The 27,604-nt window shown below is 33.2% G+C and overlaps 3 protein-coding genes across 4 annotated transcripts; 1 reads left to right on the forward strand and 2 right to left on the reverse strand.

Moving 5' to 3' along the window:
* Positions 1-1,294: 1,294 nt before the first annotated feature.
* On the reverse strand, positions 1,295-3,748 carry LOC125807301 (transcription factor MTB3). The gene is made up of 2 exons (XM_049486994.1): positions 3,640-3,748; positions 1,295-3,145 (listed from the first exon to the last, which is right to left on the reverse strand). Exon 2 carries the CDS (start codon positions 2,987-2,989, stop codon positions 1,556-1,558), a length of 1,434 nt encoding a protein of 477 aa, XP_049342951.1. The 5' UTR covers positions 2,990-3,145; positions 3,640-3,748; the 3' UTR covers positions 1,295-1,555.
* A 951-nt stretch (positions 3,749-4,699) lies between these two features.
* On the forward strand, positions 4,700-9,478 carry LOC125807302 (uncharacterized). Of its 2 annotated transcripts, none has more exons than XM_049486995.1 (8): positions 4,700-4,826; positions 4,915-5,047; positions 5,959-6,081; positions 6,206-6,303; positions 6,455-6,581; positions 7,329-7,414; positions 8,276-8,401; positions 8,764-9,478. In XM_049486995.1, the coding sequence occupies exons 1-8, from the start codon at positions 4,800-4,802 to the stop codon at positions 8,932-8,934; spliced, it is 891 nt and encodes a 296-aa protein (XP_049342952.1). In that variant the 5' UTR covers positions 4,700-4,799; the 3' UTR covers positions 8,935-9,478. The 2 variants fall into 2 exon arrangements, with proteins under 2 accessions (XP_049342952.1, XP_049342953.1); XM_049486996.1 differs by having other exon boundaries at positions 8,761-8,941.
* An 843-nt stretch (positions 9,479-10,321) lies between these two features.
* Positions 10,322-18,679, reverse strand: LOC125807642 (flowering locus K homology domain-like). The gene is made up of 6 exons (XM_049487376.1): positions 18,158-18,679; positions 15,041-15,287; positions 14,033-14,181; positions 13,669-13,947; positions 13,288-13,482; positions 10,322-10,733 (listed from the first exon to the last, which is right to left on the reverse strand). The coding sequence occupies exons 1-6, from the start codon at positions 18,659-18,661 to the stop codon at positions 10,560-10,562; spliced, it is 1,548 nt and encodes a 515-aa protein (XP_049343333.1). The 5' UTR covers positions 18,662-18,679; the 3' UTR covers positions 10,322-10,559.
* Between the last annotated feature and the right edge of the window lie 8,925 nt (positions 18,680-27,604).

A 27,604-nucleotide genomic window follows, 5' to 3' on the forward strand; every position in this document is an offset into this window, starting at 1 on the left:
AACACCCAATCCAGGAACCGAGACCAATGTAAATATGGCAAGCACGGTTACTGAAAGGAACTTTGTTGGTCGTAACCAAGTTTTTTCTCCTCCTCTTCTTAGTACTAATGCATACCATCTTCATGAACCTCTTTTATTATCGTCCTTACAAACCCGTACTCCAGTTACTACTCCATCACCCAATCCAGGAACTGGCAATAGTGTGAATATGGCTAACAAAGTTACTGAAAGGAACTTTGTTGGTCGTAAAGAAGTGTTTGCTCCTCCTCCTCCTTCTACTAATACATACCATATTCATGAACCTCTTTTATTACCATCCCTACAAACTCGTGCTCCAGTTATGACTCCATCACCCAATCCAGGAACTGGCAAGTGAATATGGCAACCAAAGTTACTGCAAGAAACTTTGTTGGTCGTAAAGAAGTTGTTTTTGCTCCTCCTCTCCCTTTTACTAATGCATACCCTCAAAATAATGTCCTCTTTGATGTGTCCGTTGCTACTAATCAGAAATAGGTTTAGCATATTTGACAACAAGAACTCCTAATTTGTAATAGTATTAAATTCATTCATTCACTTAACAAAGAATAAATCAAGGCTTACATTCTAATAGTACCAGGGAGAATTTCTCACACAATAGGTGTAGATTCAAATTCAATTCTTACCATTGTTTTGTTTTTGTTGTACATGCTACCATACACCATAATTTGTGTATGGCACAGGCCACAACATGCTTGGACAGGTTGTTGGCCTAGTGGATAAAAAGAAAAATGTTGATCAATTGTTACTCCAACCCATGGAAAATGTTACTGTATTTGGAAAAAGGTATATTGTGGTTGACATTCTACAGCACCAGGTCATGAATAACTATTGTTCAAGTGAGAAAAAAAGGTTTCTGGTTTAAGAAGGGAACAAGCACTCTATATGTTGCTCTGACTCTTCAAAAATGTCATTGGATGTATGTGAGTTGAATCCTCCAAAAGTAGTGCAATTTCAGAGGATCCAACATGGTCAGGTGTGACAATATTTTCGAATAATCTAAGCAACATATTGAATGGTTATATAATGGTCTAGAATAGACCGATTCCAAATTCATTCCCTCAATCATCAGTAAAGCAGCTAGAGGATATAATATAAACTCTCAAAACATAATGCAAACTGACAAGGTAAACATTGACGTTCATACGCAAATACTAGACGAAAGTATAATAGTCTGACCACTCTCATAATAATCAGCAGTAAACAAGAACTAACTCACATCAACTACAAACAGCATACATAGCATGATCAACTTAATTGTTGAGCAGCTGCAGGTTTTCATTCTAATTCTAAAAGCAGATACCATTCTCGGCCAAAACTTACATATAGATTATATAGTCAACAAAATATAATGCAAACTTACCAGCTAGACATTGATGCTCATACACGAATAATCGAGCAAAGCATAACAATCTGACCACTGTGATACTGATCAACGGGTCTTTAAAGCGAAACTGCTAGCATTTAACTACAATCAACATACATTGCATGATTAGACCTTATTCTCTGAACACCTAAATCATTTAGACAGAGCAGCTGTCAACTTTTCCTTCAAATCCTCAGCAGCAGGGCCAGGAGCTCGTATAGAGAATGTGTGTACAAGTTCGCCGTTTTCTGTTAATGAGACATTGGATTCTTGTGGCACTACTTGATGTTCCTGAAATGTCTTCAAAACTCTAGAAACAGGGTGAGCATTCAAAGGGCAGCCTACTCTTACAACTGCATCATCTTGTCTTTGATGAAAATCAATCTCCGGGATAACCTGCTGCTTTTGCTTGTCGCCTACCATCTCCTTCTCAGCATCTAAAACCCTAATTTTTGCCTGGAGATCCGTGATATAAGCAATTGCATCTCCAAGCAGCGATGCTTTATCCATCTTTGAGATATTTGGAACAACTGCTCTTAAAGCATAAAACCTCTGGTTAAGCTTCTCACGCCTTTGCCTCTCTGCTTCAACATGATTCAATGCTTCTTCCCTCCCATTGGCAGGCTTTCTGCCCCTCTTTCTTGGTTTCCGTTCATCTAACTCTTCCTTGTAAAGTTTCCCTTCACCTTCATCACTTCGATACCCATTTGATGAGTTCCCATAAACCTGAGAACTACCTAGTGCTGCTTGTACTTCGTAAGAATCTGAAGCAAAACTCAGCTCTTCTTCCATCTTCGGAGAAAAATTTATGCTGATGGGACCTGACTTAGCACCACCTAGACTGAGTTCCCGACCAAATATCTTTGGAATTGCTTTGGGCTGCGGAGGATTAGATACCACCACCGATGTTTTCACCATCTGAATCAAATTCTGATCTTCCGGAATAGACTTCACAGAACCAAGCTCCACAACCCCTGATTTCAGCGGAACAAACACTAGTGTCTCGAATCGAGCCAACTTTGCTAGATAAGATCTTGATTGGAAATGTTCTAAGCAACCTTTTAAATCAGAACCCCATATTGATCTAGCAGAATTAAATGATTGAGAAGGACTAGAAGGCTTATCAAATGGGAAGATATAATACATTGATGTGAGATAAAACACCTCCACGTCCGAAACAGATTCCAACTTGGCAGCAATATTATCGTCTTCTGACCCTCCAAAGCAAGTGTGTATCTTTTGAAGAACCATTTTTTTCTTGTTTCCGTCCATCATTTTCTGATGCGCGGAATCATTTCCACCTTCACCTTGCCCTATCTTTGCTTCTCTGCAATGTCCATCGCCCCATATTAAAGCTGATTTTCCTGATTTCGACTTTGCAACTTGCCAATAGATTGCATAAGTCCAATCAGACCCCTCAACAATCTTGCAGAGCGCCTGCTGCACTCCCAAATCCCCCCTTGATGAAGTAAATTCTGTCAGCATGTGATTTGAAGCTGACCAAGAGAAAAATTCTACTGCTTCGCTGCCTAATACCCCCTCCATATTAACCTTATCCTCTCCCTTCAGAAAAAATTTCTCCGCCATGTCAAGCCACTCAAAGATCCCCAATTCGAAAGAACTTGAACACCACTCTCTTCTTGGACCACTACTTGGAGAAAATTTATCCTTAAGAAATCAATTCCTCATTCAAGTCCAATGCTGGAATACTATGACATAGCACTCCCAGAATCATGAAACACCCTAGAAAAACGTTCTCAAAAAGATCAAATTTTTACCACAAATTCAAGAATTTGACTATCAATTGAACCACAGGAGAAGACCCACAAAGAGAAAAACAGACAACTCTTGAACAGAAGGCCCCCTTTTATCAACAAAGAGTAAAACACTCAAAAAATAGGGACTTTAGTAGTCCAATAGCAAGATTCATCTCTAAAGTTCAAAGCTTTACTTCACCAATTACAAGTCTGACCAAAAAAACTACATCAAGAGCTGTTTTATATAAGTCTTTATACCCTTCCAGCTCACACAAAAACCCTAGAAAAGACCCCTTCTCAAAAAGATCAAATTTTTAACACTAAACATACCACAACTTCAAGAATTTTGAATACTAGTTAACCCACAAAGAGAAAAAATAGAGAATTCTTGAACAAAAGGGCAATTTTATTATCACATAGAAAAACAGAAAATCCCAGAAAAATTGGGACTTTGGTAATCAAAGAGCAAGATTGATTCACCTCTAACGCTCTAACCTTCAAGACTTCACTTCAGCAATTACAAGTCTGATAAAAACAAAACCCCTGCATCCAAAAGGCAAATTCATGTTAACTTTTTTTTGTATCTCGAAGGTGAAAAAGAAGAAAAGGGGGAATATAAACAAAAACAAGTAGAAGTAATCAATTTGGACATGAAAGTAAGAGTTACCTGGAAGATGGAATAGGTGCATGTACCATGTATGTGTATAAAAGAATGCTCGTTTTTCATGTGGACTTCATCAGACACTTGTGTTCAAAGTTAAGAATTTTAGATCTGAATCCACACACACAAGTACATAAGTGAATATTTATTTATATTTATGGGTGGAATACGTGCCCTTTTTTTTCTTTATAGGAGAAAATAATAATACTAATATTTTTTTTTTGTATGATTTAACAAAAATGGTAAAAGTATATTTTAGGTTACTATTTTGAGTTTTAACAAATGTAGTGTGTGGGTCTTATGATGAAAATTTATCGATATTGATTACGATAGCGATAGTGGTTGGTGGTAGATTATATAGTAGATTTTAAAAAATTGATCTTTAATACTTTTTATCAATTAATTAGAGTAGTTTTATATTCATTCACAAAACTTTACTTTATTTTTTTCAAATATTTATATATAACTTCAAGTTTCAAAAATCACAATTTCAAAAACTCAAATTTTCAAGTTTCAAAAATTGCAGCTTCAAAAACTCAATGTTTTAAGTTTCAAAAGTCAACTTAAGTTTAATGTACGTCAGGATTTTGAAGGAGGAAATGAAATCTCTATTTACAATTTAAATTTGTTTTAAAAAATGACATTTTCAAATCGCTCTTACAAGTAAAATGAAATTAAAAAAAAAAAAAAAAAACAATATAGTTTCATGAATGTGTTGCATGTTAAGTTTTTAGGATCAAGGACCAACCATGATCACACTTTATATGTATTATAAGGACTATATTTATCAACCTTTATATTTGAAGGACCAAAATAGCCCAACTCTCATACATTAAGGACCATTTTCTCCTGTGGTACCAAATTGTTAAACAGAGGTTCAGCAAAGTTTCAGTCAATTTTTCTCCTTTGTGCTGCAAAATCTTGGATTTAACCTTGTTCCAATTTGCTGTCCTAGGTTGTCCTCGAACAAGTTTTCATCATGAAGCGTTTCTTGAAAAAGTTCACCGTAAGTGATTTATGAATTTGTGTAAATTTTCCAAGTTCTCATTTTTTAACCCCAGAAATTGATAGTTTGGTTTAATTCTGTCTTGCAGGTTGGAGGGGTTAGGGAGTTTTCTATGCAAAATTCAAGAAATCCAAAAACCCAAAGCCTCAAAATTGAAGGGATTAAAGATATTATAGCAGTTGCTTCTGGGAAAGGTGGTGTTGGCAAGTCCACTACTGCTGGTACTATCTCACTTCACTCTGTTCTGTTTTCTAAAATGTATAATACTTTAATTGCTTCGAGTTTATCTGAACCTAATACTTTTGACGCGGAAGATGAATTTATGTCTAAAAGCTCATTAGAGTTGTCAACAAATAGTAGGTATGAACCCATAATTTAAAAAATGCAATAGGTTCAATGTTCTACGAGGTAGGGGTAAGCTCTGCATATTCTCTATCATTTCCAGATCCCACCTGTGCGATTACATTTGGTATGTTGTTTTTGTTGTTCATTGTTAAATTATTTGCAAGTAACTTAAATCCAGGATCCGCCAATGGTGTAGTTGATTGATTGATAAAATAGTTGAATCATGTCTTTTTGTTGTGGCTGTTGTTAGTATACTTGGTATTGTGATGCCAAAACTTTAGGAGTGGCTGATTGAACTCGAGAAGATGATGATGATTCAGTTGAGGATAACAGAAACTTTGAAATACTGAAGTGAATTGAGAGAGAATGGAAGAAGGAAAAAGAAGTAATGAGCTAAAATTGACTGTGTTCATACACGTCTTAGCAGTCACATTTGAGTGTATTTATACAAAGCATCAAAGCAAGCAGTGGATAACTACCAGAAGAAGTTACCAACTAACTATCAGAAGCACGTACTATCTCTAACAAATTGAGCTAGTTGAAATAAAACTAGATATTTGTGTATTATAATGCAATGAACCTGATGCTTGAGATATTTAAGGTGGAAATGTTGATCATTCTTTTCTTTCCTAGGGTTTCTGATACTGAATTTAACTAGGTGTGAAGATTTTGAGCATTAAATAAAGCATCATATATATGATGCACCAATAGTGTTTAGCATTGCATAATGATTTTAATTTGATTCCCAGTAATTGTTTCCTGATCAATGATCGTATTTTGTTTGCAGTTAATTTGGCTGTTTCACTTGCCAAAAGGTGCCAACTTAAAGTTGGGTTGCTGGATGCGGATATTTATGGGCCTTCAATTCCTTTGATGATGCACCTCAAGGGAAAGCCAGAACTGAGTAACGGTGATGCTTTAACTACCTTCATTTTTATATCAGCTGGTTCTATACTCTGAGATAGTAATGTTATTGGTGCTGTAATTGTTGTTATTCTTTCTAGTTTTGCTTGCTTATTATGTTATTTGGGCAGATAGGAAGATGATTCCTATTGAAAGTTATGGAGTTAAATGTATATCGATTGGATCTCTTGTAGACGAAAGGGAAGCAATTGTGTGGAGAGGGCCTATGGTATGGTTTGCCTACAAATGATGACTTATATTATAGAATTTAGCACATTTATGGTTATAAGTTCAGCTAAAGATTTTACTGCTTATGAGACGCATTGAGGAGGTAGAATTCAATTGTCTAAATCCAATTAGAATCAAATGTACACTTGCAGGTAATGAAAGCCCTTGAACAGCTGACAAGGGGAGTTGATTGGGGGATCCTAGATGTTCTTGTGATAGATATGCCTCCCGGTACTGGTGATACTCAGATATCTATTTCCCAAAGGCTACAATTATCAGGTATCTCAAGAACCTGTGGAAGTACTTCTAAAAGAATTTGACTAAGGAACGATGCCACAAGGATGAAGCTATTGCATCCTGTTTAATTTGAAGTCAAAAAGCACAACAAACTTTCTTTTAATCTGCACCCATCAATAGAAAATTGAATATGTCCATCATTTCAGCCCGTAAGTAAAAATTATTGTTTAATGACTGATGGTGTAATCAGAACGACAACCCTCCACTTTCACAAAAATTAGGTTTCTAAATGTTGAGTATGGCAATTTAGGCTTTTCGACGCTCGGTGGCCCTTTGATTGGATTGAGTGAAATTTAGGCTCGTATAATGCATTATCATATTGGTTGATTAAGATTGAGTTTTAGCATTTTATACAACAAAAGGTCAAATGATGATTTACTTCTGTTATAGTTTCTTGTTTGAGTAAAATCCAGCTGCAAATCATCCTTTCTATCTATTTTCTTAGTCTGTTTGAAAGTTCAGGTTCTGTTAGCATCAGTGTTCATCTAATTGAGAGGATTAAAGAAAACATGGGTTGTAATCAAACATATTCAGCAATCTGTGCTTATGTACCCGTGCTCTTCTAATGAACATTCGCTTAACATTTCAAGTCATTATAGCATAACAGTATTGTGCTATCAAATTAATTCTGTTCGCGACCCTGGACTGTTAAGGAATAATTTATGTTGAGTTTTCTTTCGTGCTACTTTTCTGTGCATTATTATTCAAATTACTTGACTATGCTGGCAGGAGGGTTGATTGTTTCGACTCCTCAAGATGTTGCTTTACTGGATGCTCGCAGAGGGGTTAAAATGTTCTCCAAAGTTAATGTTCCGGTATGATCCTTACTGAGCTTGCTGTGTGCGAGCTTATAACAACAACGAGAGAGTAGGATTAAAATATGGGGCGGAGAAGCATGATTTGTGACTCTCGTTGAGTTAGATGTAAAGTATAAATATGAACTCTCCCGGATAAAACTTAAAAGAGTATATGCCTTATTAGATATATCACTCATAAATAGTGACTTAATGATTGAAATAGCCATTGAACCCCATTACTGGGCCTATATACTTTTAGTGCTTTACACTCGTCTTCATCTTGTTGATGTGGAATCTAATAGAGAGCAAAGAAATGTTACCTAGATCTAGTTGATGGTGACTCCTATATATCAGATGAATGTTCAATATTATTAGAAGTCAGTCTTCATTTTTTTTTCATGTTTCATGGAGTAATCCACACACACACACACTAGATCCAAGGATATGAACTTGATAACTAGATGCAGAGATATGCAATTTCATCTGTTTGGAACTCCACCTCTTCCATGAAAAAAGGGAACACTTGAGTGAAAATATGTTGTATGGAAAGACTGATATCATGTACCTAAACACAAGACTAAAGATCAAAAGGGTAAGGACTCTTATAAAATCGAGCACAGTCATAACAATGTTGACACTGTTACTTCTTTGAACTGGAACAGTTTTGATACTGTTACTCTGAGACAAATTTCAGGCTAACAGTATTAATTGAAGTTGGATTTAGAAAATGCTGTTTCCTTAATTCTTGTTACTGCTACCAACCTGACGTATAAATAGAGAAGGTTTAGAATAGATATACATTGAGATATCATGCAGGTGCATGCTATAGCTTAATGCTTCTATGATATAGTTATAATTAAACAGTTGTACCTAACACAGATATTGGGAATTTTGGAGAATATGAGCTACTTTAAATGCCCAAAATGCAACGAATCATCCTATATCTTTGGTCAAGGAGGAGCTCGGAAAACAGCTGAGGAGATGAATCTGAAATTTCTTGGTGAGGTATGTCACTAATTCTCTTTTCTCTTTTGAATACAAACACTCATGAGCCCTTACTAATAGCTGCTACAGCTTCCCCCCCCCCCCAAGTCACAACCCCAGTTCTTTTCCATGTCTCTATTCGATTGGATGCCTAGAAAAGCTTACTGCAGGCACTTCTAGGAAATCTATAATGAAAGGATCCTTAAAATGGTCCCATCACATTCTCATGCTGCTTCTTTGTTGCCCTTTTTTGTGGCCATTTCTTTTCTGCTGTCACAATCTTTAACTATTTTGTTTAAGATACAATTAGATTGCTGATACCTTTAGTCAACTTCAATTTTCATCATAAATGCTGTGTTAATTGATGTGTGTTCCCCTAGTAGATACCACTTGAAGTGGAGATCAGAAGCGGTTCCGACGAAGGTGTTCCCATTGTTATGTCAAAGCCTGATTCTGTAATCTCTCAAGTATATGGCAATGTGGCTGAAAAAGTTGTCATGAGGCTTGAAGAGGTAGATAAGGAGCAACATTTCAGGCCAGATATATCTCTTTAAATGCGTTGATCAAGCTCTCCACCAACTTGAGTGTAATAGTAACTATTAGAATCCGCCCCTTCTAACAAAATCAGAGGAAAATCTAGTTGGCTCTGAATGTAGAGTTAAAGGAAGTCCATTATCAGGAAAAGTGGTGACGTCAGTGTGCTTGCTGGGAGGGAGCAATCTCATTGACTAACTTTCTGAGTTATCACTCAACAATTAACACCAACTGAAAGTTGCAGGAATGAGGATGTATCCCTTTTGCGAATTGAACCCATCTTTTCAACATGAGAAGATGATATTTACATATGATGAACATAGCTGTGGATTGAGAAGGTTTAGCCATTCTCATCTTTCTAGGAAAAAAAGAGAAATCAAAGATTTTTCATGTATTGGATTTCTTATCTCCTTTTATTCTTCTAAATTGGATGCTGCTTGTATTTGTTAGTTGGATTGGATAGTTCAATTTTGTGTTGGTTTTAGTATGTTAACTTGACTCCTCCTTTTTAGTCAAATGATAAGAGTACATCTTCGTATGTATTAGTATCTTTCAGTATGGGATCACAATTTTCTTCTATTTCTTCCCTTTGAGTTCTATGGTATCTTTTGTCTGGTCTTGTATCATGTACTGGAAATGCTATGTACATACAACTATTTCAAATTGTCGCTCAGACATTCTTGCTTCCTTTTTTTCTTGTGGTGTGGTAAGCCCACATGGTTAGTGTTGTTTATCGGTTGACACAGAGGTTTAGAACAGTGAAAATACATTCTTAAAGAATTGAAGGAGGTTGGTTGTGTGATAAAGCCACAAACTTTGCTGATTTTTACTGACAATTTACTGGTTTGGTGGAATGAATGATATGGTTTTCGAGACGTTTGAGGAAATGTTTGACTCTATGGTTATACTCCAAATACTTTTTCTAGGAACATTGCCATGGATGTATTGTTCAAGATTGGGCATGTTGAAGTGGCTCTTAGAGTTTTGAAGGAAACTCATGTTCCAAATTTCTTGACTTAAAGCATTGACATTACCCATATGTAACTTGTGTAAGTGTAATGACTTGGTCAATCTTCAAAACATGGTTAAGATCATGCTGAGGAAAAGCTACAGTAGCATTATTGACATGAAGAAGAATAATGTTAACATATGATGTTTGTTACTACTGGATTTTTAAGTTAGTAGATGTTAACCTTATGCATCATTCAAGAAAACTAACTTGCGAACCCCTACGCAATTGCCAAGAAAGGAGATATGCAAGTAGGATTAAACTTACTTCAAACCTCGCTGTAAAACTACGAAGCATTAAACAAGATTAGCGAAAGAAATTGGGCCATAAGGAATTAATACTAGAGATGGCGTCAAGCTTATCAAAGAGAACATACAATATCACCCTCTGCAGAAAAATAATAGTAATGGAGAAGCACCTAGCATTAGTTTTTGAATTTGATTTCACTAGTTATATAATGGTAAAAATAAAAAAATGTGATGACACAGTTGAGAATGCACAAGACAAGAAATTAAACAGGACAAATCAGATTCACTTCTCAACTACTAGAAATCATGATACAGCGTAACTAAAGAGCTAAAATTTCCCAACAGCTGAGGACTCATACTTCTTGTGCTGGTTTGAGCTGGATATCCTTCAATAACCGTAGCTACCTCCATAAACAGAACCATAATCTGCGGATGGCGCATGACCAGCATGACCAGTTGATGAAGAGTACACAGGACCCTGAGATGGGTAGGGATTATAACCTTGGGAAGGTGGTCCAGCCGCGGTGTTCTGCATTGAACTGGTAGCATCAGCGATTGAATTCTGCACCATAAGAAATAAGAGTAGTCAGAATTAACATGCATCTAGGCATCTCAGTAGTAAGACAGACAGAATTTCAATGATAATTTAGCCTTTTGTCACTTAAATTGTTTTCATAACTAGATAGTGCAAACAAGATCACACTTTCCTTAGACAACCACAAACAGAATATTACAGAGACAGATTCCTACTAATAACTGCTGAATCTCATCAATCCAGAGACCCTTATATCAAAATTAATACGGAAATGGGCCAAAAATACCCCTGTACTATTAGAAAAAGTCTACAAATACCCCTCATCCACCTATTGGGTTAAAAATACCCCTCAGTTAACCTTTTTGGTTCAATATTACCCTTTAAACTAAGGGCCTTGTATTTTTTAATTATTATATTTAATAATTATATCGTGGCGCCTTTCTATTGGATAAAGTTAATTTCCAACCCACCAAACTTTCTCCTACCCACCCGACCCATATTGACATTCCTTGACCCAAACCCAATTAAAAGATCCATCAAAAAAATTTGAGCACGTCAAAGGTGCTGAGCACGGCAATAGCAGCAGTTATCTACTGCCGTCAATAGATCCACCAACAGTTATCTACCGCCGTCAAAGGTGCTGAGCACGGCAATAGCATCAGATAATGACACTAATGGCATATCATTTTCCAGATCTTTTAATTTGGCTCCAGATCAGAATAATGAATTATCAGGGAACAGGTGGTCTGGAAATTGGAAGACATCAAATCAAGTTGCAGACTCAATGAACCATTGGTAATCCTATATTCACACAAATTATCAAACATATAAATATATAAGTAGTGTTGGGGATTCAAATGGCATACATCAAATAATAATTTTTTTATTTTATTTTGTCGTTGTTCTTTCTGTTTGGTGTTTGTATAATTGTATCTAGAGTTTTGATTTTGTTGCAGTGAAAATATGGCAATCTCTATATATGAATGAATGAATGAAAGGGTAAAGTACTTTATAAAGATCCATCTAGATTGAACACTCACAATTATGGTGCTCGTCAGTTAGAGTTCATAACAAATCTGAGCTATGCATCTATAAGTAAAATCAAGCCTTCAAAGAAAGAGATTGAAAGGCACTATTTAAATTTCCCAAAATTGAGAGGATAGAATTCGAGAGAGTAACATTGAAGCACTTTCACAATAAAGACAAATCACTTGCTATTTCAAATTGTCATCAATCAATTAGCTATCTTCACAATAAAAAGAACAATTACTCTGCCCATGACAATGGATTGATGCACTTCGGCAAGAAATTAAGAGTAAGAAGTTAAACTTGGCAGTTTAATTTAGGTAATATATCATCCAAAATCTTTTAATTTGATTTGGGTCAAGGGATGGGTCGGGTGGGTAGGAGAAAGTTTGGTGGGTTGGAAATTAACTTTATCCAATAGAAAGACGCCACGTAATAATTATTAAATATAATAATTAAAAAATATAAGGTTGTTAGTTTAAAGGGTAATATTGAACCAAATAGGTTGACTGAGGAGTATTTTTAACCCAATAGGTGGATGAGGGGTATTTTTGACCCTTCTCCGAAATTAATATGTTCAATATTTTACTGCTGCTCTGCTGACACATTGAACGTGTCTTGTGAATTGGCTGAGCATTTTGGGCAGGAACCTCCTCTCTTTTCAAGGAATACTTTCATTTTTTAGTCAGGAACATGAACTAACTAGCTTTCATAAAAAATAAGGGGAAAGTTGCTGGTGATAGTTAACATCTTGTTCCATTTGTTTGGAAGTGGAAGCATGAAATTGATTAATACTAGAGAAGTGGAAATAGGGAAGGCCGTTGCACCAACAAGACCACTCTAGTTATATTGTGCTTCCATGAAGGAAAGCAGAATTCGTGGGGCAAAAGCAAGCATCCTCTTTTATGCCCCAGGGTTAAGCACATGTCACATATTTGAATCATGTCGTGGACAAAAACCTTGTTAAGTGGAGAAGGGTAAAGGGGAAGACTCATTACCCACCAACTTTTCAATATTGCGCCACTGAGCCTTAGGGATTTCGTGGTTAAGCAACCCAAAAAACCACTTTTGGGGGAAGGGGGATAAGTGCCAGCAAAAGCAAACTTACAATAGAAAATGCAAAATTCCACCACAGAAGGGCATCAAAATGGTAAATCAAGGAGCAAACTACACCAAAATGGTATTTGCACTAATCATCAACCACATCAAACATGTCAGCTTTTTCATGCAGAAAAGTAACTTTCTACCTTACAGAGGAATACAAATATAGTAATAGGAATGTTTGCAATTCTTCAAACTGCAAAACTTCAGTGTATGGGTGTTAATCAACAGCTTTCTTCATAAGAATACACTGAGTTATATCTATATCATATAGCCGGAAACAGCAATACTTCTAGATTCAATGAAAGAGAGCAAGCAGAAATGCAATAACCAATTTGTTAGTCACTACCACACATGCGGACACAATCACGAGAACATTGACTAATTTAAATGTTAATTGAAGCTCAATAATAAAAAAGATCAGAAACATTTACAATACTGTAAGAGATAATACCTGAACTAATTGTTGTGCTGTTTGGACTTGTGATGCAGACCCATTTATCTCAACAGTCATCTCACCAGGAACACCCCTCGTTTCCTGTACTGCAATAGTTGCACCACTGGCCCGACGAATATAACTAATATTTGAACCAGAAGCCCCAATAACAGCATCGGCATATGACAAGGGGATTTGTATGTTTTGCGTGACCTTCATAGAGAAAAAGTTATTCAAAAAACAAGGAAAAAAAGTAGGACTTTTTTTGTTGGAGGACTGTACATGAATAAAAAGAAAACAAATCATTGTAATCAGCAAAAGTTATTACTAAAGGGCACAGGATTCTAATAACATGCCAACATATCTGAGCTGAACAGATTAGAGAAGGAGAAAGTGCACCTTTGAAACTATGGACTGTTGTGGTTGTGCATTTCCATGAGCTCCCACTGAAGCATCTCTGCCATAAACAGGGGGGCCCTGATGAGGCTGCTTATCTTGATGCATATCTACTCGGGGAAAATAATTGTCAAATTGACGCGGTGGCGGCATATACTGATGGTTGGCTCCATATCCAGGCCCCCCAGCACTCATGGGAAAACTAGATGGAGGTGGACCCCAAGGTTGGGTAGGTCCAGGCGGGGGCATATTCTGGTGTGCATGAGCATTTGGCATTTGCATCTGAGCAGAAGAAAATATGAAATTGTGTTTTCTAGAGAATTGTCACATAAGATTGTAAATTCTTTAAAATCAATAGTATGCTTACTAGTTTCTCAAATAATCCAATTACACTGCGATCAACTAAAAATTTCCTTAGATGACCTGCAATCATTTCAACTGCTTTATGCACGCCTGCTGGCTCTCCTTGTATCTCAACAATACTATCATCAGGCAGGGCAAAAACAGGGAGATGCTCTGTAGAAAAGATGGCAATCAAACTCCAAATAACAATTCCAGGAGGACAAAAAGGATGGCAGGAGATCAAAATAAAGATAACAAAAACTTAAGAACACACAACTCTTGCTACCATTTTGAAGTCACAAGGCAGCAGTATATTCAGCTTCTGAGCCTTTTTTTTAAAGTCCAAACTGGTTCTTCCATTGATTGTTATATGTTTCAAAGGGGAAAAACATAAGGCCTAGCTCAAGTGGCAAAGGGTGAAGGATTTGTGGCTTAGGTCGCAGGTTCAAGCCCCACACCATGCAAAGCAAAGCCCGGTATTTAAGTGGAGAAGGGTGGAGGGGCAGGCCCATTATCCACCGAGTTAAGAAGGCTGTGATTGGTCCAAAGGGCGGGTCTCAGACGGATTTCTCAGTTATCAAAAAAAAAAAAGAGGAAACTAAACCAAGTGATGCAGAACCTAGTGCTTAGTTACACCTGCTTCCAGAGTGCTTACATTCCTTGAAAGAAAATACAATACAAGTAGAGGGAAATATTACCAACACTATCTCTCCTTTTTGGAAGGGGCAAACATACAGAAGAATTTTGATCTCTACAAGTTCCTGCTTTATTCGGGATAGTTGGGATGGAGGGGGTATCCTACTACAGAGAGTTACGATATGCTGGTTCCAAGACACAAATTTTTCGATATTTTGAATTAGTGAAACATTTATATGCTTAATGACCATACAGGCAATTGAAAAGGAGCCAGTGAAAGCCAGTAAAAGCCCCATATATCATAAAATTCAAGTTAATATCATTACATGGTTGTTTAGAACAGCAAGCATCAGAACCTGTAAATTCTCAAGAAAAGACATTGAAATTAAGGTATCACCTCCTCCAAGTACTCGAATAGTGCAACGAGATTCATCTTGAATAGACTTAACAGTTGCACCTTGCTTTCCGATCAGGATTGCAGCCTGTGTAGCAGCAACAAGTAGTCTAGTAGAAGCTGGTTTCCCAGCACCACCAGGAGCATTGGAGTCATGATCCACATCAATAATCCGCTTATGGACCTTTAAAAGCCCATCCATAGCAGGCGGAATGGAGAGGTTAGGCTCTTCTTTCGCAGATATCATCACCTTCAATGGAACAGAATGAACAACTCAAGGTCAGCACAAAAAAGAGTTATAAATGAACACCATAACTTCCAACAACTCACATCACATCAAAACATAAAAGCTAGTGCCTAGAATGTTTTCGCTTAGATTAGAATCATAGTAAATAAAACAGAATGCAGAATCAGTTGATATACTCTGTCAAGTGTCAACGGATATGCACATAAGTAGATTCAACGTGTGAAACACAAAATACAAAGACAGACAAGTGAATTAGCACACACTCACAGATATAAGCAAGCATGAGTATTGATTAAAATGGAACAGCAGTTACGAAATAATCTATCATTCCTTGACAAAGAATGCAGTGACAATGTCTATAACTTATTTGTGATATAGGTGTGCATTCAAAGTAAACTATTACAACAACATCCAAGATAATGTATTGCAAACAAATAGCCAACACTTATTAACTAGAATTAATTCTTACTTATATAAATAATAATACTATTATTTAAAGTTAAAGATTTTTATATCTTTCAAGGATACTACACTAAAAATAAGTACTCCCTCCGTCTCATTTTATGCGGCAACATTTGACCGGGCACGGAGTTTAAGGAATAAATGAAGACTTTGAAATGTTTACCAGATTGCCCCTTCAAAAAATAGTCATATTAAAAAGTAAACTCACTTTTCTCTCTCCTCATAAATGTATTGGAGTACTATCTTTAAGATTAAGTGGGACCAACAAAGGTAAAAGAGGAATTGTATCTTTAAATACTTACCATATAAGGAAATGTGACATTCTTTTTGGGACTGACCAAAAAGGAAATGGTGCCACATAAAATGGGACGGAGGGAGTACTCTATAAGAATTAAAAAACGACTCTAAATTTCTTCTTTTTTGTGTGTATATGTATTTATTTAAAGACTCTTATTAAAAATTGGACGTATTACTTTCTCACTTTACTAGCAAAGCCTGAAACATTTTATCTGGGAACAAAATTTTTACACCAAAATTCTCTTGGAATTTTCTGTAAATAGCAGTCTATGCACCTAGCGAATTATTTCTTTTTTCTTTAGTGAGGACAGGGCGGAGAAGGAAAACATAATCCATTAAATTGTCGGACCAATTTGCGCTAGTAAATAGCTATTGATTTGCTTAGTGGTATATAAACTTCTATTTTATATTTTAGAAAGTTTTGTCTATCATTAAATCAAGATCAATATTTCTTCACTGGATTTTTATGTTTTTATGAGCAACTATCCACATTTATAACAATGAAGAAATGTGAACTCATTAGGACACGCTTTTAACTCTTTCAAGTATTATGTGCAAGCCTGCTCTTTAAAAGATTTAAGTGTCATATGTTATTCTGTAGAAAACAGAGAAGCAAATGCAGTCTGTTTTCAAGACCATTTAATCTTTGCAGTAGCTCAGTGGACATAATCAGTTAGAAGATTACACTACTAGTAGATTTCAGGCATTTTTAATTAATTATTTTTTATTCTAGTTTGTTGTTAATGACCCAACATGTAGACACTAGTTTAAAAGTACCAAAATGTTTTATTGTGGAATTTATGTAATACAAATTGCTTGCTATACAAAATTCCTCTTTTATGGAACTTTTAACGGAGCTTTTTACGGATCTTAACACCTTCTAGCAAGATACCAACCGACCAAGTTTTGAAGTTACCAGACACAGTGCAATCTTCTGGATATTGATGTCCGGATAAGGTAATTTTGACAGATTGTCAGAAGGACTTCCAGCACTTGTAATGCTCAATGTTGATGACGGCAGTCTGGATCTTTGGTTCTTCTAGAGTAAGCCACTTTTATATGGACAAACCTGCACACACTCATGTTGGTTATGATGATAAAGAAACTCCCCCGATTGCTTTGGTTGTTTGATGGACTGATTTTTACCCACATTCAAGAAGTTAGTTATACTTACAGATTCATTAGTTTATCGTTTACCAATGTATTTATTTTATTTTAGAAGTTAGTTATACTTACAGATTCATTAGTAAATCGTTTATCAATGTATTTATTTTATAGTAGAATTAGAATTAGAATGAAATTGTTTATCAACTTATTTCTAATAGTTACATTTCAAATTTTCACAACAATAATTATTGCTAACCTTAAGTGAATATTTCATTTAAGTTCGACCACTATTACACCATTTTTTATTTGACATATAAGTTGCCCACAAAAACATCTAAAAATAATGAATTAGATAAGGTGTACTGATGGAATTAGCTAAATATAGCATACTTTGAGCAGGTTGCTAGAACCATAAAACTAAGAAAAAAGCACTATTCTCAATAAGAGAGAGCTGCTTCAACTTTGGACATCTTTATGAACATTTGACCATCAACTTGGACATCAAGCCAAGGACCAATTTAAGTGGAGGCTTTTAGCAACTCCAAACAATAAAAAATCATCATTCTGCTGCAAGAATTAAGGGATTAAAACTAGATTGAGCATGCACTTTAATACTATTCTATGTCTGAATGGATGGAATATATGGAAGTATCCAAAAAGAAAAACAAGGGAAGCACAACAACAAATTGAGAACTTCAGTTTTCAGATCATCAGCTTTTTTAATATAATAAAATAATAGTGGTACTCGGGACATCTTTCCCGCACTTCGACTAATCCACTGGTACCTGCTATCTTTATCCACCATGGCTTATATAAATAAGAAGAAATCACCTAGCCTTCATTGACCGGTAGACCACACCTTTGGGTGTTGATTCATCTCCATCAGTTGAAATATTAAAGGCAATTGTCACATTATCATAAGTGCATAACATGATACGAAGACAATAGCACTCCACATAACATGTAATCATAAAGGCTTCAAATAACAAGATATAGCAGGAACTCACAGCTCTTTCTTTAGTACCATGAGGACCATCAAGGACCTTAATGCGAGCTTTTGTCTCTTCACATGTCTTTTTAATATACTCTCCTTTGCGACCAATGATACCACCAACCTTCTGAGAAGGAACTAACATCCTGAAAACATTTTCTCCGGGCCAACCAGGCCATTTTTTTTCCTCACCACCACCTGAACCGTTTTCAGCAACTTGCACCTCTTCTGGTTCCGATTTTATCACATGTTCCTGAAGGGACTCAACTTGTGCCTCCTCTTGTTCCAGTTTTACTGGCTGTTCCTGAAGGAATGCAACTTGTACCTCTTCTGTTTCCAATTTTACCTCTTCTGGAAGCGAGTTCTCACGTGCATTGTCCATTTCCTGGATGTTTTCCATGGTATGTGCATTGTCTACTTCCAGTATATCCTCCATGGTATGTGCATCTGCTGCGCTGTGCACATTGTCTGCGTCGTAGACATTACCAAGGTCATGTTCCTGGTAGCTTTCTTCTGCCATTTACTGGAAAGAAAAAAAAATCAGCTATGAGAACATGAACAAAGAATGTAAAATAGATCAAACCACTGTTGAACCTTCAAATTTCCCTATGAAATTGACAATGTCCAAAAACTAACAGGATATAGCAGTTTGTCTTTTGTGTTCTAAAAGATCATAACTGCAGAATTGTAGAAAATAGAAGCTTCTGAAAAAGGAAAAGTTGGACCAACAATTGAAGAAGTACCCATTAGCTTGCTGGGTAAACTACTATATATATAACCTCAAAGAGTTCCGACATCGACTATATATACATCAAAAATTAATTTTAACCATGTTTCCAGATATAAACAGTGTAATTTTACAGCATTTGGGATTTCAATGAACGTCCTTGCCCTACACCTGAATTTACCCATACAAACTTTAAACACCATACAAATTGGACCAAATTGACGAAACAATTAAGGAATATCAAAACCTAATCATCAAATTGAGCAATTTTTCCTCAAATTAAACTTACATGAATTGACGAGGTATCCAAAACGGGAGCTGAAAGAGGATGTGAAAGCAAGGCGGGACGGGACATAGAGTAACAATTCTAGGTTTTATTGAGGCCATCTTTGGATAATTTCCCCCTAGTACCTATTGCTTGTTGTATTCATATTTTAGCCAACAAAGAGATGAAAACTATACAATTACAATCTTCTACTTTCAAAAACTATCAATTAGACCTTCATTTAGGTTACACAAATAGTGATGTCAAAATTAGTTACTTTTGTTCTCAATTCAAACATCAATTCTTAACTTTTTAGAACATAAATCTTTATGTATCAAAATATTACATAAAAAATCTAAATAAGTTATTTTTTATTCGAACAGTAAGAATATAATTGATCACACTATAATATATATATATATAAGAACAATGTATGCCCATTATAAGACTATAAAAAATTAAATTTCATGTTATTTTACCTCAATTTTTCACTTAGTGCACTATCAAGAAAAGCAATAGTTATATTCATCTAATGGAATTATGCATACAAACTAACAATAAAAGTTGAAATTAGATATATGGAAATGATTCAATACAACATGTAAGAATATATTGTCCTAGTCAATTCCTGTTTATTGCTTATATATGTCATATGTGTGCTTAATTTTGAAAATTCATTTGATTGTAATAACTTTGTATTCTTTTAGAAGATCAATTAGTTCATAAACTTGTTCTTGTTGAATATAGTATAAAGAAGTTGCAAATAGTGCTTACCATTGTGGATGATTTGATCTTTGTAGATGATCTCATTGAACATTATCTGACAATTGAACCTATCAATGAGTATGTTTAGAGTTGTGACATTGTTGCTTTCAACAAAATGTGAATTTTGTTACTTCGAAGTTTTGATGGAAATGAGTGACGATCAATAGACTTTTTCTCTTCTAAAAAAATGTACCTGATAATGCATTTGTTCTGCTCTTTGTTTGAAAGAATATTTTTTACTTATATGAGTATCGGTGTTGAAAAATAAAAATAAAAGTATTAATTCTTAAACTTAATTGATTCTTGTGTACTTCATTTGTTTGTTTGTTGCATTAATTTATCTATTTGATTTCTATTGAAGGCATCTAAAGAAATTGTGTAAATTTTTTATTATTTTCATTTTATAAGAGCACTAAATCTTGGTTGATATTCATATAATCTCATATTATTCTATTTCTAAAAAATGTTACCCCTATTTTGATCAAAATTATTCAATTCACTTCTACTTGAAATAAGATTTATCTTGCTTTTATTTAAAACAAGAAGATTATATTCGCTTGCACTCCAGTAGGATCACTTTTATTCACATTCGATAATGATTGTGTAATTCGATGAAAAACGAATTTATCATCATCTAAAATACTTCATCTCGTAATAAGATTTATCTTACTCCCGTTTGATCGTATGTAAATCATATTTTTGCTCCACACAACGCAATATTAATTTTATTTGTGAATTGTGATAATAAAATTTTAAAATTTAATATATCACAAATTATAAAACCTAAAAATATGATCTACATATCTTCAAAAATCTCTTGACGAGATCTATAAAAATCCTAATATATTTTTTTCAAAAAAAAAGACAATCACAAAAATGATATAAAGATATTAAAAAACGAAGTTGATGTTAAAATTGTATATTAAAAAAATATTTAGTTTGCATACTAATCATGTTAATTATCAAAACACAAATTCATTGCTCTGATACTGATGTAGTAATTGAATAGGTATATACTAATTTAGAAGACTTACGAATTTCTCATAGCGAAATCAGATCTGAAGCAATCACGATTTATGTCACCGATCGTGAAAATCCTCACAAAGAGGATGAACTTTTTGGAGAATCTTAGTAGTTTAGCTTGTTATCTACCTAGATCCTCACCTTGTGAATAAGAGTTCGACTCTCTATATTATAATTTCTTTCTTATTTTCTTTTTTCTTACCCTCTTAAAAAAAAGCATAAAAATTTTTTGTTCACGGCCTAGACACTCCTCTAACAGATTGTATGCAAATTTTTTCATCATAAACCTCAATTATCACATTGATATGAAGAAACTTAGGTTTTCAATACTCACAGTAATGTATTTATAAGTGAATTACTAGGGTTTATGAGTAGGATAAGTTAATGGGCTTCTGGGCTAATTTGCATATCTTACGAATAAACACAACCCACTTAATTAACACCCTTTAATATGAAAAGGAAAATTTCAAAACAACAATATTACTCTTATTTAGAAGTGAGACTTAGAAGGACTAACACTGCATTAAAGTAGTTGTACAACATGCATAGAATCTTGTATATTAACTTTTGACTGCATTAAATTAGTTGTACAACGTGCAAAAAGATTTGTACATTAACTTTTATAAATGACAATTACAAGGACTAACATTGCAATTATTATTATTATTCATTACTTACAAGGACTAACATTGCAATTATTATTATTACTCATTACTCCTTATTAGAATTATTATTATTACTCATTTTACTCCTTATTAGAGTTGACACTTTAAAGGACAAACACGGAACTACCAAGTTGTACATAAAGCATTTTAAATTGTACTATAAAATTAATTGTGCCTCATTAATTGTACACGTGTCTTTCTACATATACAACAACTCACATGAAGAATTACTTTTCTGACTTTTTTCCTCAGTTTCTCTCTATATATTCGTTTTTTTCCTTTTTTTTCTACTTTCCATTCTCCCCTTTTACTCTCTCTTTAGTTAATCTTTGATATTACATTTTTTATAGATCTTTAAAATATTTTGAATTATTAATTATTGTGACTTATAATACTTTGATATTTATGTAGTTTACAAATATATAAATTTCATTTTAAAAAAATTGAAGATACCATGCGCAAATTTTCGGTCAAACTTAAACTATTTGATTCTCGAAAAATAAAAAGTGTCACATAAAATTGAACAGACGGAGGATAACTCTCAATTAAATTTATTTCAATTTTTATTTTCCATTTTTAACATAATTTTTCAAGTTGGATTTTTAGGAATTGTATTGTAGACCCATTTAGATTTTACCCTTTTGTTTTAAATTCAAAACGACCCTAAAAAACAAATGGTGATTACAGACAACAAAATTTCAATAATAAAGAAATTTGAACGATAAATTCTTCACTATCAGATGACAAAATTTGAAAACCATTAAAAAGAAAAAATGTATAACCATACAGAGATTTAAATAAAAATTTAGAAAGCAATGGAAGAAATCAGTGGTAGGCAAATCAAGAAAATAAAATTTGCCTAAATAGTAGACGTGGTTTGATGAGAAAGAACTATAGTATAGGTATTTATACAAAAGTGAAAGATATTGAATAGCCAATCAGATTGGACCAAGTTTATAGACGCGTGGGGACTTAACACAATTTTTTAATTGGTTCACAGTAGCGAAGATCTGTGTTTGTGATAGTGAACAACAACAATAATAAATATATTTATTGTAGTCCTATAAAGCAAAATCTGAAGATGGTAAAGTGCAAAGAGATCTCATCTCTTCTACTTTAGAGATAGAAAAACTATTTCTCATTAACCCTATTTATCATTACGATAAAACATTAAAAAATACTACTATATTACTCCTTATTAGAAGTGACACTTTAGAGGACGAACACGGCACTACCAAGTTATACACAAAGCATTTTAAATAAAAATAAGTTTACATATTTAAATGATGAAAAATAATAATCTTAATTAGTTAGTTTCCATATCTTAATATATTATTATATTTAAGTTCAGATATCCAGTTACTTTTTGGGACAACTTATATTGGGAAAACAAAAGAATATAAGAAAATAAATTCAAAAATAAACATAAAACAGAACAAAAAAAAGAATTAACTACGCAAAAAAGATTCAAAAAAATTACACATACAAATTCCTATTTCTTTTAATTTTGCTTGGCTTAAACACAAAAATATTAAAAAGTATATTTCACGTTTTAAATAAATATTACATTCAATATAATAAATTATGTAACATAATAGGAGTTATATTTGTACATTCTTACACTAATAAAGAAATTAATTATAGAAAATAAAGACAATAAAAATAGAGTTATTGAGACAAATATTCTATTATAAGTAAATAGAAAGCAAAGAAACTAACTGTATTTTCAAAATTATAAATTAACGCAATTTTGAAATAACTTGAAAACTCCTGGAAAACAACAAAAATGAAAAATATAAAGACTGCAACTTTACTTATTAATAAACAACTTGAAATCTCCTCAAAAACAACAAAAATGAAAATTTTCAAGACTGCAATTTTACACATTAATAAATAATTTATTTTTAATAAAACCAATTGTATTTTCAAAATTATAAATTAACTTTTCATTTTCATGTTCTATCATTTTTGTTAGTAAAAATTGCTCCACCAAACTATGAAAGTATATGTACGTATTTCTTTAAGTAGCATATCAATATCCATCGACTCATTTCATGCTTTTATGTTTTAAAATATTATAGCCCACAAACACAATAAACTACAATTATCAACAAAAAAGTGAAATATGAATGTAAATTACAAAATAAATTTTTTGAAGAGTGTTATCAATATAATATAATCAAATTATCTAAGAATTACATAGAGGCCTAAAGAGAATAATTTAAAGGGAAAAGGGCCTGATATACCCCTCAGCTTTATCAATTAGAGCTGATATACCCCTTATTATGGTAAACTTTATTATAGATGTCCCAATTTTTTTCAATACAAAAACTAAATAACAATATAGTGGGAAAAATTGTGTTAAATTATAATATAGCCACAAAAAAAATTGGTTTTAAAATTCTCTTTACACTAACGAACAAAAGAAAAAATTAAAATAAGAATAAGAAACTCAAAAAATGATAATCAAAGACTTCAAAAAATAATTTATGTATAAAAAAGATTAAAATATACCTTGAAATTCGCTAGAAGGATCATATATACCCCTACATGATTTTTTTAAAATTTAAAAGTAAAAAATATAAATTTAAAACTATTTTTTTCACTTCCGTTAAATTAAGGGTATATGTGAGCTCATTTTGTAACGGTAGGGGTATATGTGAGCCGTTTGTATAACGGTAAGGGTATATATGAGCCACTATTATAACGAGGGGCATATCAGCTCCAAATGACAAAGTTGAGGGTTATATCAGACTCTTTTCCCTAAATTAAATAAAAAAATTTTAAAAAATCAACATTTATATCTTCACGAACACAAACAAATAATATTAAATGTATGATTTCAACAAAGAAAGAGTTGTAATTATATTAGACATATCAAATTATTTTACCTTGTAAAATCAAATTATGTAAGAATGTCTAACCATTTTCATTATAGATATATCTCCTATAATTTGCAAAATATAATCAAATAAGTAAAAAAATTATCTAGCAAAAGATGAAAAAGATAAAGAATAAGGAGAAAATTACATTTAATCATAAGTCCTCCTACACATATAATCATTTTTGACAAAACATAAATAATCCAAAAAGAAATAATATAATAGAAACATTACTTCTTAAGCACCTAAAAAAATAAAGAATAATCAATCTATATAGCTAAAAATCCATTAATCTCCATCTTTGGATGATTTCATTTCATCCTATATACAAGAGTCAAAAAAAATAATAACAAATTATTACTCCTAAAATGAATCTCCATTTTTATGGTTATAAAGATAATCATAAAAATAACAAACCAAAATAATTTATCCAAAAGAAACAAAAATATGCTTTGACATATTAGCCTTACTTGCTAATTAAAAGTAATATATGAAATCATATTTCCAAAAGATAATGCACCTTAAAGCTTAAAAATATTGTAACATGTCTACCACTAATTCTCTAATTGAAGATCACTACAATATAACACACAATTTTAGGGTGATTTTATATGTTAATATAACCTTCTACATTAAATAATTAGAGGTTACAAATATGAAAGGCTTGAGTGGTTATGAATATGAAAGGTTTGGGAGTTATGAATATTATTAATTCTAATTTAAGAATAGAATTTATATAATTGAAGAGGTATAAGTTAAGAAGATGATTTTGCAAGAAAACAAATGATTGAAAGAAAAAAAAAAAGGTCAAGAAATAGAGAGGTGCCACATCACCTTCTCTATTGGCTTCTCAATTATAATCTATTCACTCCCACCTCCTCTACACCTCAACCAGTGTGGCCGTCCTTTCACCTTATATGTGAACCAATCATTGTCTGAATCATTTCCTCCTTTTAAGCCTTATTTTGTAGCCTTATTTTGTACATATATAATTATTGTTGAACATAGATATACAAGTTGGAAGATTGGTATTAAAATCATCAAGTTTGAGCTACATGATGAACATTTCAAGACCAAACATAAGGATATAATATACTTATTTTAAATTGGAAAACTAATATTTATGACAGTGCCATGATGTTTTCAATTGGAAACTGAAATTTAGGATAATAATGTTCTAAATTTTGAACTGAAAAATCCAAACTTAGAATAGCAAAATTGACAATGTTAAGTTTTGATTAATATTTAATACTTTATACTTATAAGTTGCATTTAGAAGTTTTGAAGTCAAAATACATAATTTAGGGATACAATTTCTTGAAATTTGAACTGAAAAATTCAACTCATCTGAAATATTAAACTAAGAAAATGAACATGAGGATATAGAATTATGAATTATGAAATTATCTCACAATACCAAAACTGCCCTTACTTGTCTCATCACATTTTCAGCACAAGGTACAATTATTTTAGGCTGTGTTAGTCCTTTAGAAGTGCCACTTCTAAATAAGGGTAGTAATAAATATATAATATAGGAGTAAAATAATAAGAGAAAAGAAAATTGATGGGTAAAATGTTCTTTAAAATTTGTATAAAATAGAGAAATCTCATACCGTGCTAATTACATCCTATTCCGGAAGTCTTCTTAATTACAATAATTTTGAAATTTTCATTGCTCTCAGATACATTACTCAATTGTTCGATACATTGTAAATGATACATTACTTAAGATTCAGTTGCGTCGGATATATTCTTTTACTGTCGAATACATTGTTCTCTACTCCGTTGTTGTGTCATACATTCCTCTATTGTCGGATACATTGATCTCTACTAATTCTGTTGTGTGAGATACATTCATCTATTGTTGGATACATTTGTTTCTACTATGTTGTTGTGTTGGATCCATTTCTGTATTGTGGGATACATAACTATATATGAACATGGTTCATAATGGGAAGGATGTATCCAAAAGGAGATTTTTGTAATTTTTATAAATGGTAGGAAATTTTACATACATACATACTACTTGGCTGGAATATTAAAACTATTATTCAATGACTAAAATATCCCAGCACATAGTACAATTTTTGTGGCCGTGTTCAGGAGTGCACGTGGTTTGCTTACAAACTAAATAACAATACACGTGTCAACAGGGAAAAGATGAAGGCTCATCCCAAACAATTAACTTTGAATCTTGAATTAGAGTCGCTAATGAACTCTGTTTACTAATATTGCAAGTGAAATTCTCATCAATGTCAATAGGAATTTTGAAACGTGAATGAGTTGTTCGTCCTCCTGGAAGTACTATTTGACTCCTCTCTAATTCAAAAACGTTTCATACACTTGCCAATTAGAACTTTTGGATCCTCACTCGCTTAAACAATTGTGTTGCTGAGTGAGGCAAGTGACCGAGAAAAACAGTCAACTTCTACAAACAGACCTGCTTTGGAAAATGATTGATTTCAAATTCTCTAATTTTCAAGCCTTCAAGTACAATTTCACACACTTTTAAAGCTTTTAAGATTTCTAGGGAACCATAGTGTTCTATTTTCGATGATGTTGTATTAGTATTTAGTAGTTATTCTTAGATAGAAGTTATGCTTTTAGTATCATCTAAATTTCTTCCGTTATTTTTGTATTGTTTGAATTGCAACTTCTGATTTATTAGCAGACTGGCAGACGATACCAAAACACCATAGTTTATCATATTCATAATTACAATTGTGGAATTGAGAGGATGATCATACAATAGGAGACTAATGATGTTTGGAAATGATTTAGGTAATATTCATTTCCACTTATTATCTGTATTTTTGACACACATAATATTTTATAAAGAAGTTTTCACATTTTATGTCATTATGCATGTAGGATAGGTTTTGCTTTAAAAATTTCTTGTTCAACTTTTCCTTTAAATAAGTGAAATTCAAGATATATAGTTTAAGAGGAAATGACAATAGGGTTGCGGACCGTCTCAACTTCATTTGAAAGTGTCACGCCCCAAAATCTTCAAGCACACAAGAAAAGAGATGATACATGCAAAGAGTGAAGAAGAGAGAGAAGCACAAGAAAAATTTGTGAATACAAAATGGGGCTACCCAAAAGAAGATGAAGAGAAAAAAGGAACTAAAGAACA

This window comes from Solanum verrucosum, unplaced genomic scaffold (assembly GCF_900185275.1).
Source record: "Solanum verrucosum unplaced genomic scaffold, falcon-dt-bn FXZP01000183.1, whole genome shotgun sequence".
NCBI classification, from domain to species: Eukaryota; Viridiplantae; Streptophyta; class Magnoliopsida; order Solanales; family Solanaceae; genus Solanum; species Solanum verrucosum.